At 46.4% G+C, this 21620-nt stretch overlaps 1 protein-coding gene across 7 annotated transcripts in view; it reads right to left on the bottom strand.

Moving 5' to 3' along the window:
• Rftn2 (raftlin family member 2) overlaps positions 1 to 21620 on the bottom strand; it is a 68912-nt gene that overhangs the window by 10083 nt on the left and 37209 nt on the right. For all 7 annotated transcript variants that reach the window (XM_021249734.2, XM_021249733.2, XM_004871693.3 and 4 more), the window contains 5 exons: positions 19167 to 19281; positions 13545 to 13779; positions 10504 to 10707; positions 6170 to 6291; positions 5392 to 5495 (listed from right to left, as the gene is read on the bottom strand). In XM_021249734.2, coding sequence (XP_021105393.1) covers positions 5392 to 5495; positions 6170 to 6291; positions 10504 to 10707; positions 13545 to 13779; positions 19167 to 19281 — 780 coding nt within the window. The remainder of the gene's footprint in view (positions 1 to 5391; positions 5496 to 6169; positions 6292 to 10503; positions 10708 to 13544; positions 13780 to 19166; positions 19282 to 21620) is intronic.

Below are 21620 nucleotides of genomic sequence, written 5' to 3'. Positions count from 1 at the left end.
TTCAAATAGATATTCAGGAGATTAAAAACTCCACTGAAAGCATGCAGAGCAGATTAAGGGACTCTGAAGATAGAATATCAGATATAGAAGACAGGATTGCGCTTAAGGACCATGAAAACAGAGATTTCTTAAAAATAGTAAGGGACCACGAGAAATCAATCCAGCAGCTGCTAGATGATGCAAAGAAGAATAACATAAGACTGACAGTAGTCCACAAAAAAATAGGAGAAAGTACAATTGACATAAAAAAACTGTTCACAGAAGTAATAGTAGAAAACTTCCCAGACAGAGGTAGAGAATTGGACACACAGATAAGTGAGGCATATAGAACTCCACCTAGCTATGATAAAAAAAAATCTACACCTAGACATATAATAATCAAGATCCCAGAAACCCAACAGAAGAACAAAATCCTATAAAAGCAGTTAGAAAAAAAACAAATCACCTACAAAGGAAAGCCCATCAGAATCACGGCAGACTTCTCAACACAAACCCTCAAATCAAGGAGAGCCTGGAGTAAAGTTGTTTGTTTGTTTGTTTGTTTTGGTACCGGGATCAAACTCAGGTCCTTGCAGTTGCGCAGCAGGCAGTGAAACCACTGAGCTAAATCCCTGGCCCGAGCCTGGAATAAAGTATTTCAAGCCCTAAAAGAGAATAACTTCCAACTGAGACTGTTGTATCCTGCAAAATTATCTTTCAAAATCGATGGGGAAATTAAATACTTCCATGACAAAGAACACCTGAGAAATTTCATGAACACCAAACCAGCAGTCCAAACAATTCTAAGCAATATCCTATAAAAAGACAATGAAGGTCACAACTCCATGAGGCCCAACAGAGGGAAGCCACCAGGCAAGGTAAGACACTAAAGGGAAAGGGGGAAAAAAAGAAATAAATGACCCAACAACAGCAAAACATCATGACAAGGATGAGTCAGTATCTATCAATTATAACTCTCAATGTTAATGGCCTCAATTCACCAATCAAAAGAAATAGACTGACAGAATGGATTAAGAAGCAAAATCCAGCAATATGCTATATACAAGAAACACACCTAACTCAAAAAGAAATTCATAGACTGAAAGTAAAAGGATAGAAAACAGTTCTCCATGCCACAGGAACCCAGAAAAAAGCAGGGGTAGCAATCTTATTTGCAGACAAAGTACATTTCAAACCAAAACTAATTAAGAGAGACAAAGATGGTCACTACATCCTTGTGAAGAGAACAATCCAAGAGGAAGAGATGACAATCCTAAATATATATGCACCAAAAACAAATGTCCCCAACTATACAAAACAAATATTAATGGACATGAAAAACCAAATAAGCACTAATACAATTGTAGTGGGGGAACTCAATACCCCACTGTCACAAACAGAACATCTAGACAAAAAGTTAACAAGGAAATTTTAGAACTGAACCAAGCTATTGAACAAATGGACTTAATAGATGTTTACAGAGTGTTCCACCCCACAAAATTAGAATACACATTGTTTTCGGCTGGACACGGGTCATTTTCCAAAACAGACCACATGCTAGCTCATAGGACATGTCTAAGTAAATGTAAAAGAATCAAAATTACCCCCTGTATATTATCAGACTATAGTGCAATAAAATTGGAGATAAATAACATAAGAAACTGCAGAACTCCCACAAACACATGGAAATTGAATAACACCCTCCTGAACAACCAATGGGTCACAGCAGAAATTAAAGAAGAAATTAGACAGTTTCTACAAGTAAATGATAATGCCAGTACAACATACAGGAATCTATGGGACACAATGAAAGCAGTTCTACAAGGGAAATTTATAGCACTGAATGCCCATATTAGGAAAACAGAGATAACTCAGATAAACAACCTAATGCAGAACCTCAAGCTCCTAGAAAAAGAAGAGCATAATGAATCCAAAGCTCATACAAGAGAGGAAATTATAAAGATCAGAGCAGAAATCAATGCAATGGAGACTAAGAGAATGATACAAAAAATTAAAGAGTTAGTTTTTTGAAAAAAATAAATAAAATTGATAAACCTTTAGCCAACCTTCTCAAAAAAAGAAAGAAAAGGCTCAAATCCATGCAATTAAGAATGAAAAACATGAAGTCACAACAGACCCAGCAGAAATCCAGAGCATCATCAATACCTACTTCGAGAACCTGTACTCTAATAAAATGGAAAACACAGAAGAAATGGACAGATTCCTAGATACATACGAATTGCCAAAGTTAAATGAAGAAGATATAGAAATTCTAAACACCCTAATTACAATGAGTGAAATTGAAAATGTAATAAAAAATTTACCAACAAAGAAAAGCCCAGGTCCTGATGGCTTCACTGCTGAATTTTACAAGACATTTAAAGAACTATCACCATTACTTTTAAACTCATCAAGGAAATTGAAAGGGAAGCAAGGCTTCCAAATTCATTCCTGGAAGCAAGTGTTACTTTGATTCCAAAGCCAGGGAAAGACCCAACCAAAAAAGAGAACTACAGACCAATCTCCCTAGTGAATATAGATGCAAAAATCCTCAACAAGATACTGGCAAACAGAATACAGAGGGTCTTCAAGAAGATCATACACCCTGACCAAGTCAGATTTATCCCAGGGATGCAAGGATGGTTCAACATTCGTAAATCAATAAATGTAATACACTATATTAACAGAGCGAAGGACAAAAACCATATGATCATCTCAATAGATGCAGAAAAGGCATTCAACAAAATCCAACACCTATTCATGATAAGAAACCCTACAGAAAATTGGAATAGAATGTCTTTATCTCAATCTAATTAAGGCTTTGAAAAACCAATAGCCATCATCATATTAAATGGTCAAAAACTGAAAACTTTCACGCTAAAATCAGGAACAAGACAAGGATGCCCACTATCACCACTCATGTTCAATATAGTTTTGGAAACATTAGCCACAGCAATTACAAAAGAGAAAGAAATAAAGATAGGAAAGGAAGAAGTTAAACTGTCATTATTTGCTGATGATATGATTCTTTACATAGAAGACCCCCAAAAAACTGGGTAAAAAGTCTTCTAGACATAATTGACAAATTCAGTAGAGTAGCTGGATATAAGGTCGACACTCAAAAAATAATACCCTTCTTATACACAAATAGCAGTCTCACTGAGAGAGAAATAAGAGAAACAATTCCTTTTACAATAGCATCCAAAAAAATGAAATATCTAGGAATCAATCTAACAAAGGAAGCAAAAGACCTCTACACTGAAAACTACAGTACTCTAAAAAAGGAGATGGAGGAGGATATGAGAAAATGGAAAGACTTCCCTTGTTCTTGGATAGGAAGGACCAATAGAGTGAAAATGGCCATACATCCAAAACCACTGTATAGTTTTAATGCAATGCCGACTGAAATTCCAACAATATACTTCACAGAACTAGAGAAAATAATCCAAAAATTTATTTGGAACCAGAAGAGACCTAGAATAGCAAAAGCAATTCTAGGTAACAGAGACATGGCTGGGGGCATCACAATCCCCAACTTGAAACTATACTACAAAGCTATTGTGATAAAACCAGCATGGTACTGGCAAAGAAACAGACCTGAGGGTCAGTGGACTAGATTAAAAGACACAGAAACAACAACAGACATGCTCAGCCACCTCATCTTTGACAAAGGAGCCAACCACTCTCATTGGAGAAAGATAGCCAATTTAATAAATGGTGTTGGAAAAACTGGATTTCAACCTGCCAAAGATTAAAACTAGACCCATATCTATCACCATACACTAAACTAAGATTGAAGTGGATTAAAGATCTAAATATTAAGACAGAAACACTAAACTTGCTGGAAGATAAGTTAGGTAGAACTCTTGAAGACATTGGCATAGGAAAAGACTTTATGAACTAAACCTCAGTAGCGCAGAAGCTAGCACGAAGAAGCAACAACTGGGATCTCAACTTATTAAAAAGCTTCTGCACTGCAAGAAAAACCACCAACAGAGCTAAGAGACAACCTACAATGTGGGAAAAAATTTTTAGCAGCTGTACCTCAGACAAAGGTCTACTATCAAGAATATATAAAGAATTGAAAAAAATCAGATCTCCCAAATTCAAAGACCCAATTCAAAAATGGGCATCTGAAATAAACAGACATTTCTCAGACAAAGAAGTAAAAACAGGAAATAAATATATGAAAAAATGTTCAACATCACTGGTCATTTGAGAGATGCAGATGAAGAAAACACTGAGATTCCACCTCTCCCAAGAAAGAATGGCTGCTATCAAGAAATCAACCAATAACAAATGCTGGTGGGAGTTTGGGGAGAAAGGAACCCTTCTCCATTGTTGGTGGGAGTGGAGACTGGTGCAACCACTGTGGAAATCAGTATGGAGATACTTCAAAGAACTGGGACTAGAGGTCCCAGTTGACCCAGCTATTCCCCTGCTGGGTATCTTCCCTAAAGAATTAAAAGAATCATACCACAGTGATATATGTGCACCCTTGTTTATAGCGGCACAGTTTGTAATAGCTAAAGCTTGGAAACAGCCCAAGTGCCCATCAACTGCAAACTAGATAAAGAAGATGCAGTGTTTTTATAAAATGGAGTACTACTCAGCCATAATGAACAAGAAACTAGAGACATTTATAGCTAAATGGATGCATATTGAGGCCATACTCTTTTAAGTGAAATATATAGGACACATGTGTAAATACCAAATAGTTTCTCTAGTGTGAGAAATTGAAAGTTTAAATAAGGATTAAAATGATTAAAATGAATAATTGATAATTTGAAATAGGAAGTAAAGGTCCAAAGGGGTAGGGGTAGGAGGCAAAGGGCAAAGGAAAGAAGGGAATGGAATTAATATGAGAAAATGAAAAAATGGAAACAAAGTCTTTAAAAATAGGGAGGGATGGAGGGGTTGAAGGGAGGGCAGGGGAATGGGGAAAATATTAAGAACCAAGAGAGATTATGTAAAGGTGCAAATCTCCAATGATGAATGTCATTATATTGTACACCTAAAATGTACCAATAAAAGGATATACAAAAACAAAAAAACAAAAACCAAAAAGAAGGGAAAGGAAAAATTATGAGAAAAGAAAAAAATGGAAATGAAATCTATGTAAATAGGAAAGGGTGGAGGGGTGAAGGGTGCACAGGGAATGGGGCAGAAATAAGAACCAAGATACATCATGTACAGGTACAAGCACCCGATGATAAATGTAAACGTATTGTATACTAAAATGTGCCAATAAAAGAATTTAAGAAACAAAACAAAACAAAACAACAACAGATAAGTACATGCACAGTAAGTGTTTTCCCTTCCCAGGAAGGTGGATTCGGAGGTGGGGACATGGTTCCTTAGGAGCCTCACGCAGGCACGGCGTTAACCGGCCGGCTGCACAGCCCGAGTTACCTGTCGCGCCTCAGCAGGGGCGTGGGCAGCACGCTGGTCAGCAGCCATCCGAACTCGGCCAGGGTGTGCAGCAGGGGGCCGTAGTCCGCCTTGACGGCAGTGCCCTGTGGGACGAGGAACAGGGCTCAGGGCTGATGGGCAAGGGGCAGCAGGCCGTGGGGCCCAGGAGGGGCCGGGTCACCTCGAAGCCTCCTCCTCCCCAGCCTCTCCTGCTCCCCGGGGGACGAGTCAGGCGTGAGGCTGGAGGGCCGTGCGAGCTGCTTTCCCAGGGAGCTTCCCTTGTCCCCACACCTCCTGACCCGAGGCTGGGCCGAGGACACCCGGCCCAGGGACCACACAGCCGTTCCGGGACCAAGCGCGGGGCTGGTGCAGGCGTCTGGCCTGCGGGGGGCGGGGGGGGGGCGCGGAACGGCTTTGGGCGCTTTCGCCTTAGGAAGTGACTTCCTAAGTGGGGTGGAGGGCAGAACAGCAGCTGAGTGTCCGTTATTTTCACGTTCAATCAGGTGTCCTGCTCTTGGGCAGAGAAAAATTCAGTGCCGGGGCTTCTGGTTAGGGTTAGAATCCTAATTTTCTCTGGAACCCACTGCACTGCTGCTATTTATGGACAGATAAGGAAAGAACATTCCCTCACACACCCGGTAAGGAAGTGTGGCTCACTCGGGTCGCAGCTCCACATCGTGAACAAGCGTGTGTTTAAGGACCCTGGGGGCTGGGCCCTGTGACCCCTAAGGTACAAAGCTGAACAGAAAGCCAGGCCAGCTGTGGAAGCGCAGCTCACCTCGATGACTGTCCACTGCTCCACCACGATGGCATCGTTCTCTCTCCTGGGAGACCCCGGAAGCCCGGAGCCTTCCTCCTCGTAGATAAAAAATCCCTCCAGAGATTTCGGCAAGTGGTCCCCTGTGGGGAGAAGGACGTAGTTAGAGAGGCTGCAGGTTCGAGTTTCTCTAAAGCTCAGCTGGACTCTCACATACCTAGGAGGAGGCCGAGAGAGAGCAGTCAACTAAAACATCTGCTTTGCTGCATGCTAACACCCTCCCTGTCCCCGAAGGGTTCCTTTTCCCCTTAAAGGTAAACCTGGGTTTATACTGCTCTTCAACTGGAAATCTAATTTTGGTTTCTATTCTGACTGTGCAAATGTTCATTATATCATTATGAGAAACAATGTCAAAAATGTTTAATCCTTATCTGGGTGTGGTGGTGCATGCCTGTAATCCCAGAACTCAGGAGGCTGAGGCAGGAGGATTGCTTCGAGTTCCAGGCCAGCCTAGACTACATAGTGAAACCCTGTCTCAAAATCAAACAAAAAAAAATTTAATTTGAAATTTGAGGTGTGAGTTTAAAATTAGTGTGAGGTAAGATCTTCAAGCAGAACAATTCAGCCATGCATTACCCTCACCCCCATAAATATTGACAGGAAAACCTAAACAGAAGTCATTGTCCAAAGAATTCCTGCAGGGAAGGAAGTTTTAAGGGAAGAAGGGCCTCTGGGACTCTTTCTTGAGTAGCAGACAATAACCAGCTGGCCTACACCAAACTGGTTTTGTGGAAATTCTTTTATCTCCTGTGTTGCAACAGAAGGCATTCTTTCCCATGGTCATGCTCTGGTGACACATTTTGGTTTTTATGCAGCACAGTGTCACATCAAAGTTTCTGTGGTTGCCAGTTCCCTAAATAACAAAGGCCTTCCAAGTTTCCAAATGACGGTTTGGGTTTAAGAATTTAAAAAGACAAAAGTAAATTTCAATGTGTTTTTCAGTCTTAATTTTTATTAACTTCTACTTTTATATTTTCCTTTTATATGTTAGGCAGGTGGTCTACCAGTGAGCTGCAGCAGATTCTAGTTATTTTTATTTAGAGATAAGATCTTGTGATTCTCTCGTCTAAGCCCGTGAGCGGCAGGGACCACCTCTCTAGCAGGGTGCCAACTTCTCGAGCAAATCATTTTGGCTGGTTTTTATTTTTCCTTTTTTTGACATCATTCGTGTTTAGGGATGAACATCACAAAGAACTGGCATTTCAGGGTGCTGTTCCTGGGACAGTAAGGTTAAATGAACCCCGGCTCTGCTTTTCTACTTACCCCGGTGGGGAGCCTGCAACACCCCTAAGACCTGCTGTCCCCAAGTCCTTTCTAAAACCAGGAGCGTGAGGGTGAGAAACCGTCGCACACTGCGACCCCGTGTGGTGTCGTTAGCTGCACTGTGACGAGGAGCCCGAGGGCTCTGGCTGCTCCCTGTCCCGGGTCGGGATGGCTTCTCCGTGACTTGGGCATGCAAGCGCGCGGGCGGCAGATTCACGGGCAGGAATGGCGTCACTGAGCCCGAGCACACGCCGAGCCCCGGGGAGGGCAGCGCTCAGGCCGCTGCGCTCACTTGCAGGTTGGCGGGAGGCTGTGGGGCTGAGGTCCTGGACAGCGTGCTGGGGCCCGCCCTGGTCGCCCTGCGCGGTGGACTGGAGCGAAATCGCAGGTCCTGCTCCCTGGCTCTGAGGCCCGCACGGCCCGGAGCCCCAAGTCTGACCCGGCACCTAGGGCAGGGGTCCTTGTGTCTTAGGGGCGTCCTCCCCACGGAGGTGACAGGCAGCGAGGGGCCACGTGGATGCTGAATCCAACCTTCCCAGTCTCGGGTGCGGTGGGGCTGTCCCGCAGGCTGCCGGGCACCTCGCCAAAGCAACACTCATCTAGGCCAGGCCGGCAGTGTCCCCGCGGGGCTCCTGGTCACTGTGCTGGGGAGCTGTGGGGTGGTGGGTGTCACCCCGATGCGGCACGCTCTCAGTAGTCTCACTCCGCCCGGCCGCCCGCCTCATCTCCAAATGCAAACTTGAGCGAATCTTGGATGGAGCTGCAGTGGACTCCAGGGCCTCGGGCTCGCTTCCCTCCAGGAGAAGAGGCGACCTCACCTCCTGCCCCCGAGGGCCCTGCGGGTCTCTCCACCCGCGCTGCCCCTGCGGATGTAGGGGGCTCTGCGCCTGCTGTCGCCTGCCTGCCTCTGGGCCCAGTGTCAGCGTCCCCTGCCCTGAGGGGCTTCTGCTGAGGTCTGAGGCCACAACACTGCTGCCTTCCCGGCCCCACCACCTGGTCACGTTGGGAGACACCTGTCCGTCCCGTCCCGACACTCCAGTCCTCAGAGAGGGACTGTGAGAGGCACGCCAGGGAAAGTCTGAGAAGTTGCAAAAAGTCAACATGCAGGTCAAGATGTGGCACACGTCTGTAACCCCAGCCCTCTGGGAGGCTGAGGCAGGACAGTACACGTTTGAGCCCAGCCATGGCAGTTTAGCGACTGAGCAAGTCCCAGTCACAAAATGTTTTTTTAAAAGGGGGCAGGGAAGGAGATGGGGATGTAGCTCAGCGCAGAGGCCCCCAGTTCAGTGCCCAGTACCATCAAACACCAAGGAAATAAATAAAACACACCAAAACAAAACAAAGAAATGACAGAGCACAAACTATGACAACACAACAAAGACACGAAAAGCAAAGAAGATTCGGTGCATAAGCAGGCAGACTGCTGGGCTGGGTGTCCTCAGGGTGGGGGGCTCCTGTCCCTTTGGGGACAGACACTGCCCACCTTCCCCTCTGCAGCTCCCCACGGCCGCCCAGGAGGACCTTGAACAACACACCCGGGGCTGCACTGCAGCAGCGCTTCTGGGGGCAGGTGACAGTGGGTGACAGCGGCAGGGTCTGGGGAGATGCCTGGGGTCCCCCATTTTATGATGGGCAAGGCTCGTCTTTAATGGCTCCTTCGTACGCTGTGATTCACCAAAAGGTGAGGACACAGCGCTGTGAGGCCACTCTCACGCTCTGCTTGGCAAAGCCATGCGGTGGACGCTCTGTGAGCTCAGCCGTCGATGGAAACCCAGAGCCTCTCTCTCCCACTAACCCTGCTGCTTCCATGGAGATGTTTCTGGCCCCCAAGATCTGAGATGTTACCTGAGGCCCTGCCCGGTCCGGGAGCTCTGTCCCCGGTGCCTGGCCGGGCCTCACCTGGTGCAGGGGGCTGAGCCCAAAGGACGTGCATCCCGCCGATGTCGGGTGCGCACCTGAGCTGTGTGGCCATCACTGAGGGGCCCAGGTGCAGGTGAGACCAGGAGGGCACTCAGATCTCAGGTCTTCTGCTCTTTCCTCTGATGTCAGGGTTAGGGTCCTTGGGCACCCTGGTCTTCAAAACTCCTGTCTCTCTTCATGCTTTTTTTCCCAGTCTCCTTACTAAATTTTCTTTTTCAAAATTTTTTCCTGGTCTTTTTTTAAAGACAGTCTAAGTTTCCCAGGCTGGCCTTGAACTCAAGACCCTCCTGCCTCAGCCTCCCCTGTGCTGGGATTACAGGTGTGTCACCAGGCCTGACACCTAGCTTTTCTTTTAACATTAATTTTTTAAAAAAAATCAAAAAGCATTTTGGGGAAATTTATTGTTTTTCTGAGAGACAAGAATTGAGTATGTATTCTGCTGTAAGTCAAGGAGAAAGGCTGGAGAAGCTGAAAGGCAAAGAGAAAGAGAAGCCACAGCGCGGTCACTGTCACTCCTGGAACCAAAGACGCCTTCTAGGGGAACCTTAGGAAGAGGAACCTCAGGAGGACTCGGGTCTCCCCGCCTCACATGGTGGTAGGACACACTGGGCTACGTGACGCAGGCGCTGGGGAAGCCTCTGGCCCGGCCAGGGGGACCTCACGTCCGAGAGTCCTCCCAGTCAGGCCACTGGGGCTGGCCATGCACGCACGCATCCTGGGTGTCCCTTCTCTCACCAGGGTTTAGGTGAAGCCTCCAGGTGCCGAGCTGTGTGGCGAGTGGCATCTGTTTCCTCAGGGGTCGTTTCTATCCTTTCTGCCATGGAACTCGAGGGGTGAAACATTTTCACCAACTTCAACACAAGGCCAAAGTCTTTATTTTTGTTTGTTTGCTTGTTTGTTTTGTATCGAGGATCAAACTCAGAACCTTGTGCTTGCCAGGCAGGCCTAGTGCCATTGAACTACATCCCTGGCCCTTGGTTTGGTTTTTTGAGACAGGGTCTTACTTTGTAGCCCAGGCAATCCTCCTGCCTCAGCCTCCTGAGTGTGGGGATTATAGGCATTCACCACCAGGAAGTCTTCGGATAGAAATGTATCACTCACGTAAAGTTTACCTTTCGGTGAATCCCAGCACACGAAGGAGTCGATCAAGGACAAGCCCTGCTTGTAATAAAACATGGTCAGCTCCAGCCAGTCGGCGTCCAGCGTGCTGAGGACAGCGCCCTTCCTGGTCACCTTCAGTGACAGCACACCCTCCTGGTAGCTCCAGCAGGCTGGGGTGTCCTCGAAAGCATTGAAGACCGCATACAGCATGCTCTCTGGAGGTGGCATTCGGGAAGAGGAAAGTGCAACGTTAGGACTGAGGGACCAGAGTCTCAGAGCTCACCTAGTCACGTGAGGAAGTGGAGGGACAGTGAAGGTGCCCGCCGCTCCGCCAGTCACTTGTCAGCTACACGCTGGCCACCTGTGCAGAAACGGCTGCAGGGGCTGCAGTGGAACAGTGTCCCAGATGAACACCTGCTACCGCCAGTCTGCTGAGTATGTTTCAGGAAAACTTTGGTTTTTTAATGCACATTTATTTTGTTGGGTTTTTTTTGGTACCGGGGATCGAACTCGGGACCTTGGGCTTACGAGGCAGGTGGTGGAACCACTGAGCTAAATCCTGGGCCTAATGCACATTTATATACCCAGGTTTTGCATTTTATTAGTATCGTACTATTATGTATCTATTTATAAGTTGATTTTGTTTTGATGGTGCTAGGGTTTGAACCCAGGGCCTCGTGCATGCTAGGTAAACTGCCACTGAGCTGTCCCTCCCACTCTGTAGGTTGACTTATCTTTTGCTCAAAGTTATGCCTTTGTGATAAGTAGCTTTATATCTTACTCATTTATTTTAACTACTGTATGGTATTCCAGGTAATTGTTCTCCTTTGATAGATGTAACTACTGTTTCCAGATATTTATTTATTTATCTTTTTGGTTTTTTGAAATAGGATCTCACTATGTAGTCCAGGCTGGTCACTCGAAGTGATCCTCCTGCCTCAGCCTCCTGAGTGCTGGGGTTACAGGTATGTACCACTAACCCCGGCTTCTTTCCAGTTTTTTTAAACAAATATTTTCCATGTCTTCTTGGACATGTGAGCGAGGAGACTGGAATACACATAAACACGGACCTGCTGGGTCGTGTGTTCTACATGGCTGGCAATTGGCAAATTCTTAACCTGTGGCCCAGGGCCCACAGCCCCTGTACGTTTCAGGAAGCAGAATCTCAGCTGCATTACAGACAAGAGCATTCAGGACCTGTGGGGTCCTGTGTGCATCCCATGGCCCCCTTCTCCATCCCCCAGGTAAGAGCTTCCACCATGGGAAAGTTATTACTACGCACATAATTTAAATACTCAGAAGGCAGAATCAAAGACTGATGGCTGGACAAAGCAGTATGCTGGGTGTGGGCCTCCGAGGACAGGAAACAGACCCCAGATTGGACCCCCTGGGAGGCTTACGGGGCAGGGGTGCTAGGCCCACAGCGAGGAGGCTCAGCCCTGCAGCTCACCTCCTGAGGGTCCAACACTTTGCAGACCCCTCCTCACAGCAGCCCTGGGGGTCCCCCCAGCACCCCCTCTTCATAAGGAAGCTGAGGCATCTGACTCTGGAGCCCAGGCTGCTACCTTGAAGCAGACAGAGCCTTTGATGTTCTGTGACAGTGCTGTTTAGAACCAAGCCTGTTGCCAGGCGTGGTGGTGCATGCCTGTAACCCCAGAACTTGGGAGGCTGAGGCAGGAGGATTGCTTCGAGTTTGAAGTCAGCCTGGGGTACATAGTGAGTTCGAGACCAGCCTGAACTACACAGCCAGACCCTGTCTAAAAACCAAAACCAAAACCAAAAAACAGAAACCAAGTCTCTAAAGGTGTTGGAAAACGTGAACAGCCCCATATAAATATAATACCTCTCAGTGGTGGCTTGGGAAAATCTGCATATTGGTGACCAAGAACAAAGCCATTGACTAAAGTTACTTCCAGTGCAGGGCTGCTGTTGGAATAATTGCTTCATCGTGAAGTGCTGTTTCATATTCTAGTTGATGAGCAGAGGAAGCCTCAAAGGTGACAGGGAAAAGGCCCCATGGAAAATCCTCACACAGCTTCCAGGACCAAGATGAACAGCACACGGGCTGGAACTGCCATGAGGAAACTAACTGTCCACCCCAGGACCATGTGGCATGGGTCTGGAGACCTCCTAACAGTGTCTCCAGAGTTAGAGCAAAATTAAAAATGGTTCTAGAAATCTCTCAAAATAACTTTCCCAAATAATTCTCATCATGAAAGAAGATAGTGATTTAAAAGCCCAAAGCACAGTGATATTTGCTTGATATTGACACAGAAGAATCAAAAGATGAATTCTTTATTTTTTTGAGATGGGGTCTCACTCTGTTCCCCAGCCTGGACTCGAACTCGTGGGCTCAAGTGATCCTCCTGCCTCAGCCTCAACCCAGCTTCATAATGTGGATGGCCCTGGGAACCCGCTAGCCGGTACTGTGGTCTGAAACTCCTCCGGCCTTCTTCCTGCTCTGGGGATTTAAAAAAAATCGTGCACAGTTTGTATTAATTCTTTTTTTTTTTTTTTTTGGTATGGAGGATCGAGCTCGGGTCCTTGTGCTTGCGCAGCAGGTGGCGAAACCACTGAGCTAAATCCCCGGCCCTGTATTAATTCTTTTAATCTTCATAGTCTTCAGAAATTTACTTTGAGAAAACCTTCAAAAAGGTTTTGCTTCAAAAATGTATTTTGCTAAGTTGAATCTAGGACCGTATTCTCTTTTTTTTCATTTTGTTCATTCGTTTTTGAGACAGTGTCTTTCTTTCTTTTTTGGGGGGACCGGGGATCAAACTCGACCTTGCACTTGCAAGGCAGGCGCCGGAACCACTGAGCTAAATCCCCTCTTTTCTTTTTTCTTTTTTCTTTTTTTTTTGGTGCCAGGGATTGAATTCAGGACCTTGTGCTTTTGAGGCAGGCGGCAGAACCACTAGGCTAAATCCCGGCCCCAAGACAGCGTCTTTCTATGTGGCCCGGACTGGCCTCGAACCATGGCGACCCTCCGGCCCCAGCCCCTGAGCCAGTGTGCAGTGGCCCGCTCCGCGCCCCCGACTCCGCTTGTGCTTACCTTCTCCCTTCCTTGGCGTGGAGGGGCTGGGGCTGCCGTCGCCCTCCCGGCGGGACTCCTCCCCAGGGTCACCTTCCCACACCGGCCCGCTGCCCGGCCCCTTGCCCCGGCCCGGCCAGCTGTCGTCCGGCTCCGCACCAGCGTCCCGGCCGGCCTCGTTGCAGCACCTGGGTGGGGCACGCAGCTGCGGAGTGAAGCCCACGAACCGCATTCCTCTGCGGGCAGCAGCGTTGATCTGAGGGCGCAGAGAGCACAATAGGCTGTCTCGGGCTGCAGGGCCCGCGGTGGCCCCAGCTCCAGACACAGACAGCTGGACCTTTCCAGCCCAGCAAGGCCAGGACGCCCCAGACCCCCGGCGGCACCGCCACGTAGTCCTCACGCTTCAGGAGACACAATTTGTTCATTTATTTAAGAAATTTTATTGCATTTTTTCCCATGCTCCCTTCGCCCCCTCCCCTCCCCTCCCCTCCCTGTGTACAAAGCTTTCTTCCCACTTTTCCTTCTATTTTCACTTTTTTCTCGTCCCTTCCTTCCTTTCTCCTCTCTTGTTCCCCTTCCCATTTGAACGCTTTCTTCCCATTTCCCAGCATCTGTTATACATCCCAGTCCTTATTGCCACTTTCGGTTGCTCACAGCAGAGAAACAATGCGGTATTTACACATGAGCGTCTGATCTATTTCACTTAGGAGTATGGTCTAAGCTGCATCCATTTAGCTAGAAATGTCTGAGGCTCATCCTTCTTTATGCAGAGTAGAACTCCATTGTATAAAAAACCCCTTTTTCTTCTTTATCCACTTGTCAGTTGATGGGCACTTGGGCTGTTTCCAAGCTTTAGCTATTACAAACTGTGCTGCTATAAACATGGGTGAGCATATATCGCTGTGGTATGATTCTTTTTTGGGTTTTTTTTTTTTTTTGGTACCGGGGATGGAACTCGGGTCCTTGAGCTTGTGCAGCAGGTGGTGAAACCACTGAGCTAAATCCCCGGCCCTGATTCTTTTATTTCTTTCGGGAAGATACCACAAAGGGGAACAGCTGGGTTAAATGGAACCTCTAGTTTTAGTTCTTTGAGGTATCTCCATACTGACTTCCTCAGTGGTTGCAACAGTCTGCACTCCCAACAGTGAAGAAGGGTTCCTTTCTCCCCACAACCCCACCAGCATTTGTTATTGGTTGATTTCTTGATAGCAGCCATTCTTTCTGGAGTGAGGTGGAATCTCAGTGTTGTTTTCATCTGCATCTCTCAAATGACCAGTGATGTTGAATATTTTTTCATATATTTATTTGCCGTTTCTACTTCTTTGTCTAAGAAATATCTGTTCATTTCAGATGTCCATGTTTGGATTGGGTCTTTAAATTTGGGAGGTCTGATTTTTTTTTGAGTTCTTTATATAGTCTAGATAATAGTCCTTTATCTGAATGGCTGGTAAAATTTTTTTCCCATGCTGTGGTTTGTCTCTTCATGCTGCTGGTGGTTTCTCTTGCAGTGCAAAAGCTTTTTTTTTTTTTTTTTTTTTTTTTTTTAGTGCAAAAGCTTTTTAATAAGATGAGGTCCCAGTCATTGATTCTTTGTAGTATTTCCCGTGTGGTCTGGGTTTTGTTCATGAAGTCTTTGCCTACTCCTATGTCCTCAAGCATTCTACCTGATCTCTCTTCCAGCAGATTTAGTGTTTCCGTTTTAATATTTAGATCTCTGACCCATTTCCATTTTAGATTAGTACGTGGTGAGAGATATGGGTCTAGTTTCAATCTTCAGCATGTGGAAAGCCAGTTTTTCCAGCACCATTTATTAAAGAGTGAGGGTGTTTGTCTTCTTTGCCAAAAATAAGGTGGCTGAGTATGTCTGGAGTTGTTTCTGCATCCTCTAGTTTGTCCCATTGATCCTCAAGTCTATTCTTTTGCCAGCGCCATGCTGTTTTTGTTTTTTGTTAAATCAACATAGCTCTGTAGCATAATTTCAAGTCCGGGATTGTGATGCCCCTGCCTTGCCTTTCTTGCCCAGAATTGCCTTCGCTGTTCTAGGTCTTTTCTGGTTCCAAATGAATTTTAGGATCGTTTTTCTAATTCTGTGAGATATGCTCTTGGTAGTTTGATTGGGATTGCACTGAATCTGTATAGCAGTTTTGGAAGTATGGCCATTTTCACTTATTTGTTCTTCCTATCCAAGAACAAGGGATGTCTTTCGATTTTCTGATATTCTCTTCGATCTCCCTTTTCAGAGTACTGTAGTTTTCAGTGTAGAGGTCTTTTACTTCCTCCGTTAGATTGAGTCCTAGGTACTTTTTTTTTTTGTAGTACCAGGGATTGAACTCAGGACCTTGCACTTTCGAGGCAGGTGTGGTGCCACTGAGCTAAATCCCCAGTGGTACTTCATTTTTTGGATGCTATTGTGAAAGGGATTGTTTCTTTAATTTCTCTCTCAGCGAGTCTGTTATTTGTGTACAGGAAGGCTATTGCATTTTGAGTGTATCCACTCAAATTTGACTTTGTATCCGGCTACGCCACTGAATTTGGTTATCAAATCTAAAAGTCTTTTGGTGGAGTTTTGGGGATATGAAGATATAATTTAAATGCAGAAAACCCACAGTAATGTTTACTTGGTGTTGATGAAGAAGTTAAAGAGTAATTCTTTCTGTTTTCAGATGGGGTCTCACTCTGTTCTGCAGGCTGGGCTGGGACTCGGGATCCCCCTGCTTCAGCCTTCTGAGTACTGGGACAATTGGCCTGGCCGCCACAGCTAGTGGAAAGACCAACTCCAGGCGTGGACATGTGGGGAGCCCAGGTCCCACCCAGTCCCGGGCCCTTTCCGGGCTCCTCCACCTGCGTCGCTGTGCCGTTGTCCCGCATCTGGGCAGGATCCACGGTCAGCTTTAATCCCATGCACACACCTGCCACATTCACCTGCCCCTGCCCGAGCCACAGTTGGCTTCCCCTCACTCTGCCCCCTCTCTATTCGAGTCTCTCCTGTGCTCACTCGAGTTCTTCTAAGGGCAGGGGCTTTGTCCGATCAGACTTCGTTTTGCAGTGCTTTGTCCTTCTAGGACCTAGAACATAGGTGCTGGACTAAGTACTTGTTAAGTTAGAGTGAAGAGCTAGCATCGTTCTTCCCAGTGTTTGAAGTGCTTTACCTAGGGGTTTTGAAGCCTGTCTGGGTCGCAAGAAGAGCTGTGGTGGGTGGGCAAAGGAGACGTCTGCAGCCGCCAGGAGGGGGAAGAAAGACCCAGGAAGAGTCGGAGCAGGACCAAGCACGGGCCGTCCCAGGGACGCACCTGGGCCTTGAGGATGAGGCAGGACGCTTGCGGGCTGCGGTGCGGTCGACTCGCCTCCTCCTGTACCAACACTTTGGGGCTGTAACCAGCGGAGCCTTTGGTAGCCGCAGCTTTCCTCTGCTCCAAGTCCTGGGAGGCAGGTGAGGTGCCCACAGCGCCACTGGGTGGGTGCCGGTCTGAGCCAGGCAAGCAGAAAGGCCCGGCTACCGCTAGCAGCCCTCGTCTGGGAGGCCGCCTGGTAACAGACAGCATCCACGTGCTTTCCAGGTTCCACGTGGAGTGCTGCGATTTTACTTTTCCCAGCCCAAGGGGTAAAGAACGCTTGTCAACCCCAGAGCAAGGGCTGTGGGTACAGCTCAGAGGAGAGCTTGCCTCAAGGCATGAAGCCTGCTCCGCCCAGCACCAGAAAGACCAACACGGAGCTAGCCTTGGGGGACACTGAGACTTGGTGTGAAGCCAGCGTCCAAAACCAGCTCTGCACACAAGGCGGCTACTCAGAAAAAACCCCAGGCTTTACCTAGCGCCCTGGTTCCCACTTGATGCAGTGTCCAGACGGCTCAGGAGCTGCTTTTCCTGCAGCCCGGGCCTCCATGGAAGGCCTCCTCACCCAGATTGCTGCAATAACAGTGCTTTCCTGTTTCGTGGATTTTAAGCTGTGTCCAGGAAGTCAGATGCCAACCACGGCACTGCAGGAAGCCTGTAAAGACCAAACCAGCAGCTACCTTTGTGTTTTCAAAAGAAGCTTCATGGAGTGATGAACTCATTCCCAGAAAAAGTGTTAGATTTCCCAGAATAGCAGACGCAATCGTGTGTGTCCTTGTTTATAAACGTCTAGTCTAAAGGCTGTTCCTCTGCCTGCACTGAGCAGTGACATCATCTCTAGCCAGCAGAGGCCTCAGCAGACCCCACTCGAGCACAGCTAAGCTTCGACCAGGTCGAAGCAGGGGACAAGCTTCACCTTCTCTTACCTGACAGGAACTGCCTTAGGTGTTGGGCTGTAGGCCTTTAATAAGAGCTAAAAACCTGGAGATATGTCGATACAAATAAACCACAAACAGGAAACAAACAAAAGCCTTCATCGTAAAGCCCTATCATCGTGGACTGTTTATGAACATACCATTTTTCCTGGTTTGAATCAATCTAGGTAAATGTCCACCTTCACTTTAAGTTCTGACTAACTTCTAGTGTATAGATTTACTCTCTGGATAGTCAATTACTTGTCATGTTTCATGCCCATAAAATTCTTGATTACATTGATAACCACTGTCTCCTTCCTAGACTTCCAGTCATTGGAAACATTATTCACTGGTGATTACCTATCTCTATATGAAAATGACCTTTTCTCTTTTCATATTACTTTTTGGAATAGACTGCTAAGGAAGAGGGTGCTAGTTTCTGAAATTAACTGGGACTGAGGATGTTTATTTCCAAATTGGGATTCAGGAACACTGTGCTGGGCATGACAAAGCCAGCTGCGACGCGGATGTTAACTTGTCTTGAAGCTTTTCTGACACTGGATTTAATCATTTCCACTGTATTTCCCAGTTTAACAGTGGAGAGGTATTAATTCTCAATTTTTTTTTTACATTAAAAATGATTTGGTTGAATCTGCACCCGGTATCTTGTTAGTAGGTCTTTCTCTTTGCATCTGCAGCCCAGCCCTCCACTGTCCCAGACTGACGTCACATCGTGTGTTTACACCAGTTTCCTGTGTGCTCCGTCGGACACCTTTGCTGTTTTCTCTAAGTTAATTTTTCGGGTGCACATTTATATTTATGGCCTCAGACCCCTCAATCTTCTCAACTCACGTGCTTGCTTTTCTATTTTCTCTCAGGTTCTTTCTATTTTAAAAAGTCATCCCACATCTCATCTGAAATGCGGAACCTACTGCATTTTCTACAGAATAAATGCCCACTTTCTCTGTTTATCATGTGATGGTTATTTTTCCACTTTCTCTTAACAAGTTTGTTGCTATGTGGTTACCTCCATTATGTTTCATTGGTCTGGTCTGCTTTTCTGGTGCATGCGTGTGTCTGTGTGTGTGTGTGTCTGTGTGTGTGTGTGTGCATGTGTGTGTGTGTTGAGACAGAATCACACTGTGTAGTCCAGGTGGTCTTGAACTCATGGCAGTCCTCCTGCCTCGGCCTCCCAAGTGCTGGGATTACAGGTGTGGGCCACCACGCCTAGCTGTTTTTCTGTTTTTCAAGCAGTACAATTTGGTACAAGTGCCTCACTGTTTTACAGTCAGGTAGAGTAAGTAGTCTACTGCTTCTTTATTCTTTTAAATGTAAAAAAGAAGAAGCTGAGAAAGAGGAGCCCTTTCCCAGGGGCCATATAACATGCACCCCCATACCTTCTGTATCAGCTCCTTGGCGATATCTCTGGCCTGCATGTCCTCTGGGATGGGACACTCCTCAATGACCAGCCGTGGGTGCCTCTGTGTGCTGGGTGCTGCCGGCCGCTTGGGGCTGCAACAGAGAGAACTTGTTCAGGCTGGCGGCAGCGTCTGGGATGTGGTCATGGCACGGGAGCAGCTCGCAGGCCAGGCCAGGGACTCTAAGTTGATTTCTATTTTCATCAGCCCACGTTTGCAGTGGGTCTGATCACATGCCTCTCAGGAGCTGGTGCATGTCCACAGCGAAGCTCTGCTCCCACCTGACCCCCTCCTCTGTCTCCATTCCTGCCCGCTGCCCTGTCCCCTCCCCATCTTTTATTTGTCCAGGCGGTCTGGTGTTGTTGTTTCAAGCCTGGTGGTTCTCTTCTCATAAAAACACCAGAAGCACAGTCACTTCTACTAACTTAAAGTTCCTCGATCCGAACTTCTAGTAATTTAATTTCTAATCTCAAATGAACGAGCTTGGTGTCTGTCATTTCAATAAACGCTAGGAGAGGGCCGGGGATTCAGTTCAGCTTCCTTGCCTGCTGAACAAGCGCAAGGACCAGAGTTCAATCCCTGGTACCAAAAAAAAAAGCTAGGAGAAATGATTCTGGGTCGTTGTTACACCTCACGGATACACAGAGACAGGTGAGCACCCTCTGCTTTTCCTCTTCCCTTGCTGGCCTTTCTCTCCTTGCCCATTCTTAGCCTCATCCGGGCACTGCTAACCTGAGCAATGCTGAGTGGGAAGGTCACTCATTTGCACAGGGCTCACGAGGGCTGCGGTCTGGGTAGCACTGCTAACACGGGTTTTCTCAGCGACCCCAAACTGCTCAGCACCCGTGGGGACTCTGAGACCGGGCACAGGACACGGGTGCCTGCCGGCTTTAAAACGCACCACCAATTTTGTTTTGTTTTGGTGTTTTGGTTTTTGAGACAGGCTGGTCTTGAACTCACTATGCAGCCCAGGTTGGCCTGGAACTTCCAGTGATTCTTCTGCCTCAGCCTCCAGAGTGCTGGGGTTTCAGGTTTGCACCACTACACCTGGGCCACTTAGGTTTTTCCTCTCTCTCTCCCTCCCTTGCCTTTTTTTTTTTGCATGGCTCTGGGGATCAAAGGGAGGACCTGGTGCATGCTAGGCTACCACTTTACCACTGGGCCAATCCCCCCAACACCTGCAATGTTTCAACCCCCTCCGAATCCTCCAATTTTCCTGTTTCCTCACTGTTTTCCTCTTAGTTCATTTGTCGTTCACCCTTTCACAGTTAAAGTGATTGGTGTTTATCACTATAAAGACAGAACAGTTTTCTTTCTGGTTTTTGAGATGCTTTGGAAGAGTTCTGTAAAAAAATGTGTTAATTTAGAGCATTGTTTCGGTTATTTCCTTTTTTTTTTAGAACTTAAAATGCAGTTCTAATTCTATTTGTTTTTGGTTGGTATGTTTCGGTTATTTTCATTCTTCACTGGAAAGAGCAACAGCATTTTTACCATAAAAGCTGCCAAATATGCGATCTAGGCATTCAAAAGTGGTTGTATGACCATCTCAACAGACACAGAAAAAGCATTTGACAAAATCCAACATGCATTTATGATAAAAACCCTACAAAAAATTGGAATAGATGGTCTCTACCTCAATCTGATACAGGCTATCTATGAAAAACCAACAGCCAATATCATACTAAATGGTCAGAAACTGAAATCCTTCCCACTAAAATCAGGAACAAGACAAGGATGTCCACTGTCACCACTCCTGTTCAATATAGTTTTGGAAATATTAGCCACAGCAATTAGACAAGACAAAGAAATAAAAGAAATAAAGATAAGAAATGAAGAAGTTAAATTGTCAGTATTTGCAGATGACATGATACTCTACATAGAAGACCCCAAGAACTCCACCAAAAGTCTTCTAGACTTAATAACCAAATTTAGTAAAGTAGCTGGATACAAGGTCAACACACAAAAATCAATAGCTTTGCTCTACTCAAACAACAGACTCACTGAGAGAGAACTAGGGCAAACAATTCCTTTCACAATAGCATCCAAAAAACTGAAATACCTAGGAATCAGCCTAACAAAAGAAATCAAAGACCTCTTCTCTCCAAACTATAGCACTCTGAAAAGAGAGACTGAAGACCATAGCAGGAAATGGACAGACATCCCTCGCTCCTGGGTAGGAAGGATCAACATAGTGAAAATGGCCATACTTCCAGAACTGCTATATAGATTCAATGCAATCCCAGTTGAAATCCCAGCAGCATACTTCATGGACCTTGAAAAAACAATCCAAAAATTCATTTGGAACAAGAAGAGACCCAGAATAGCAAAAGCAATTCTAGGTAACAGAGACATGGCAGGGGGTATCACAATCCCCAACCTGCAGCTATACTGCAAAGCTACTGTGATAAAAACAGTGTGGTACTGGCAAAGACA

This window comes from Heterocephalus glaber, unplaced genomic scaffold (assembly GCF_053883595.1).
Source record: "Heterocephalus glaber isolate CG9 unplaced genomic scaffold, H.glaber_assembly_v1.0 deba00001743, whole genome shotgun sequence".
In the NCBI taxonomy this organism is placed as follows: domain Eukaryota; kingdom Metazoa; phylum Chordata; class Mammalia; order Rodentia; family Bathyergidae; genus Heterocephalus; species Heterocephalus glaber.
This window is presented reverse-complemented; position numbering and strand designations above follow the sequence as displayed.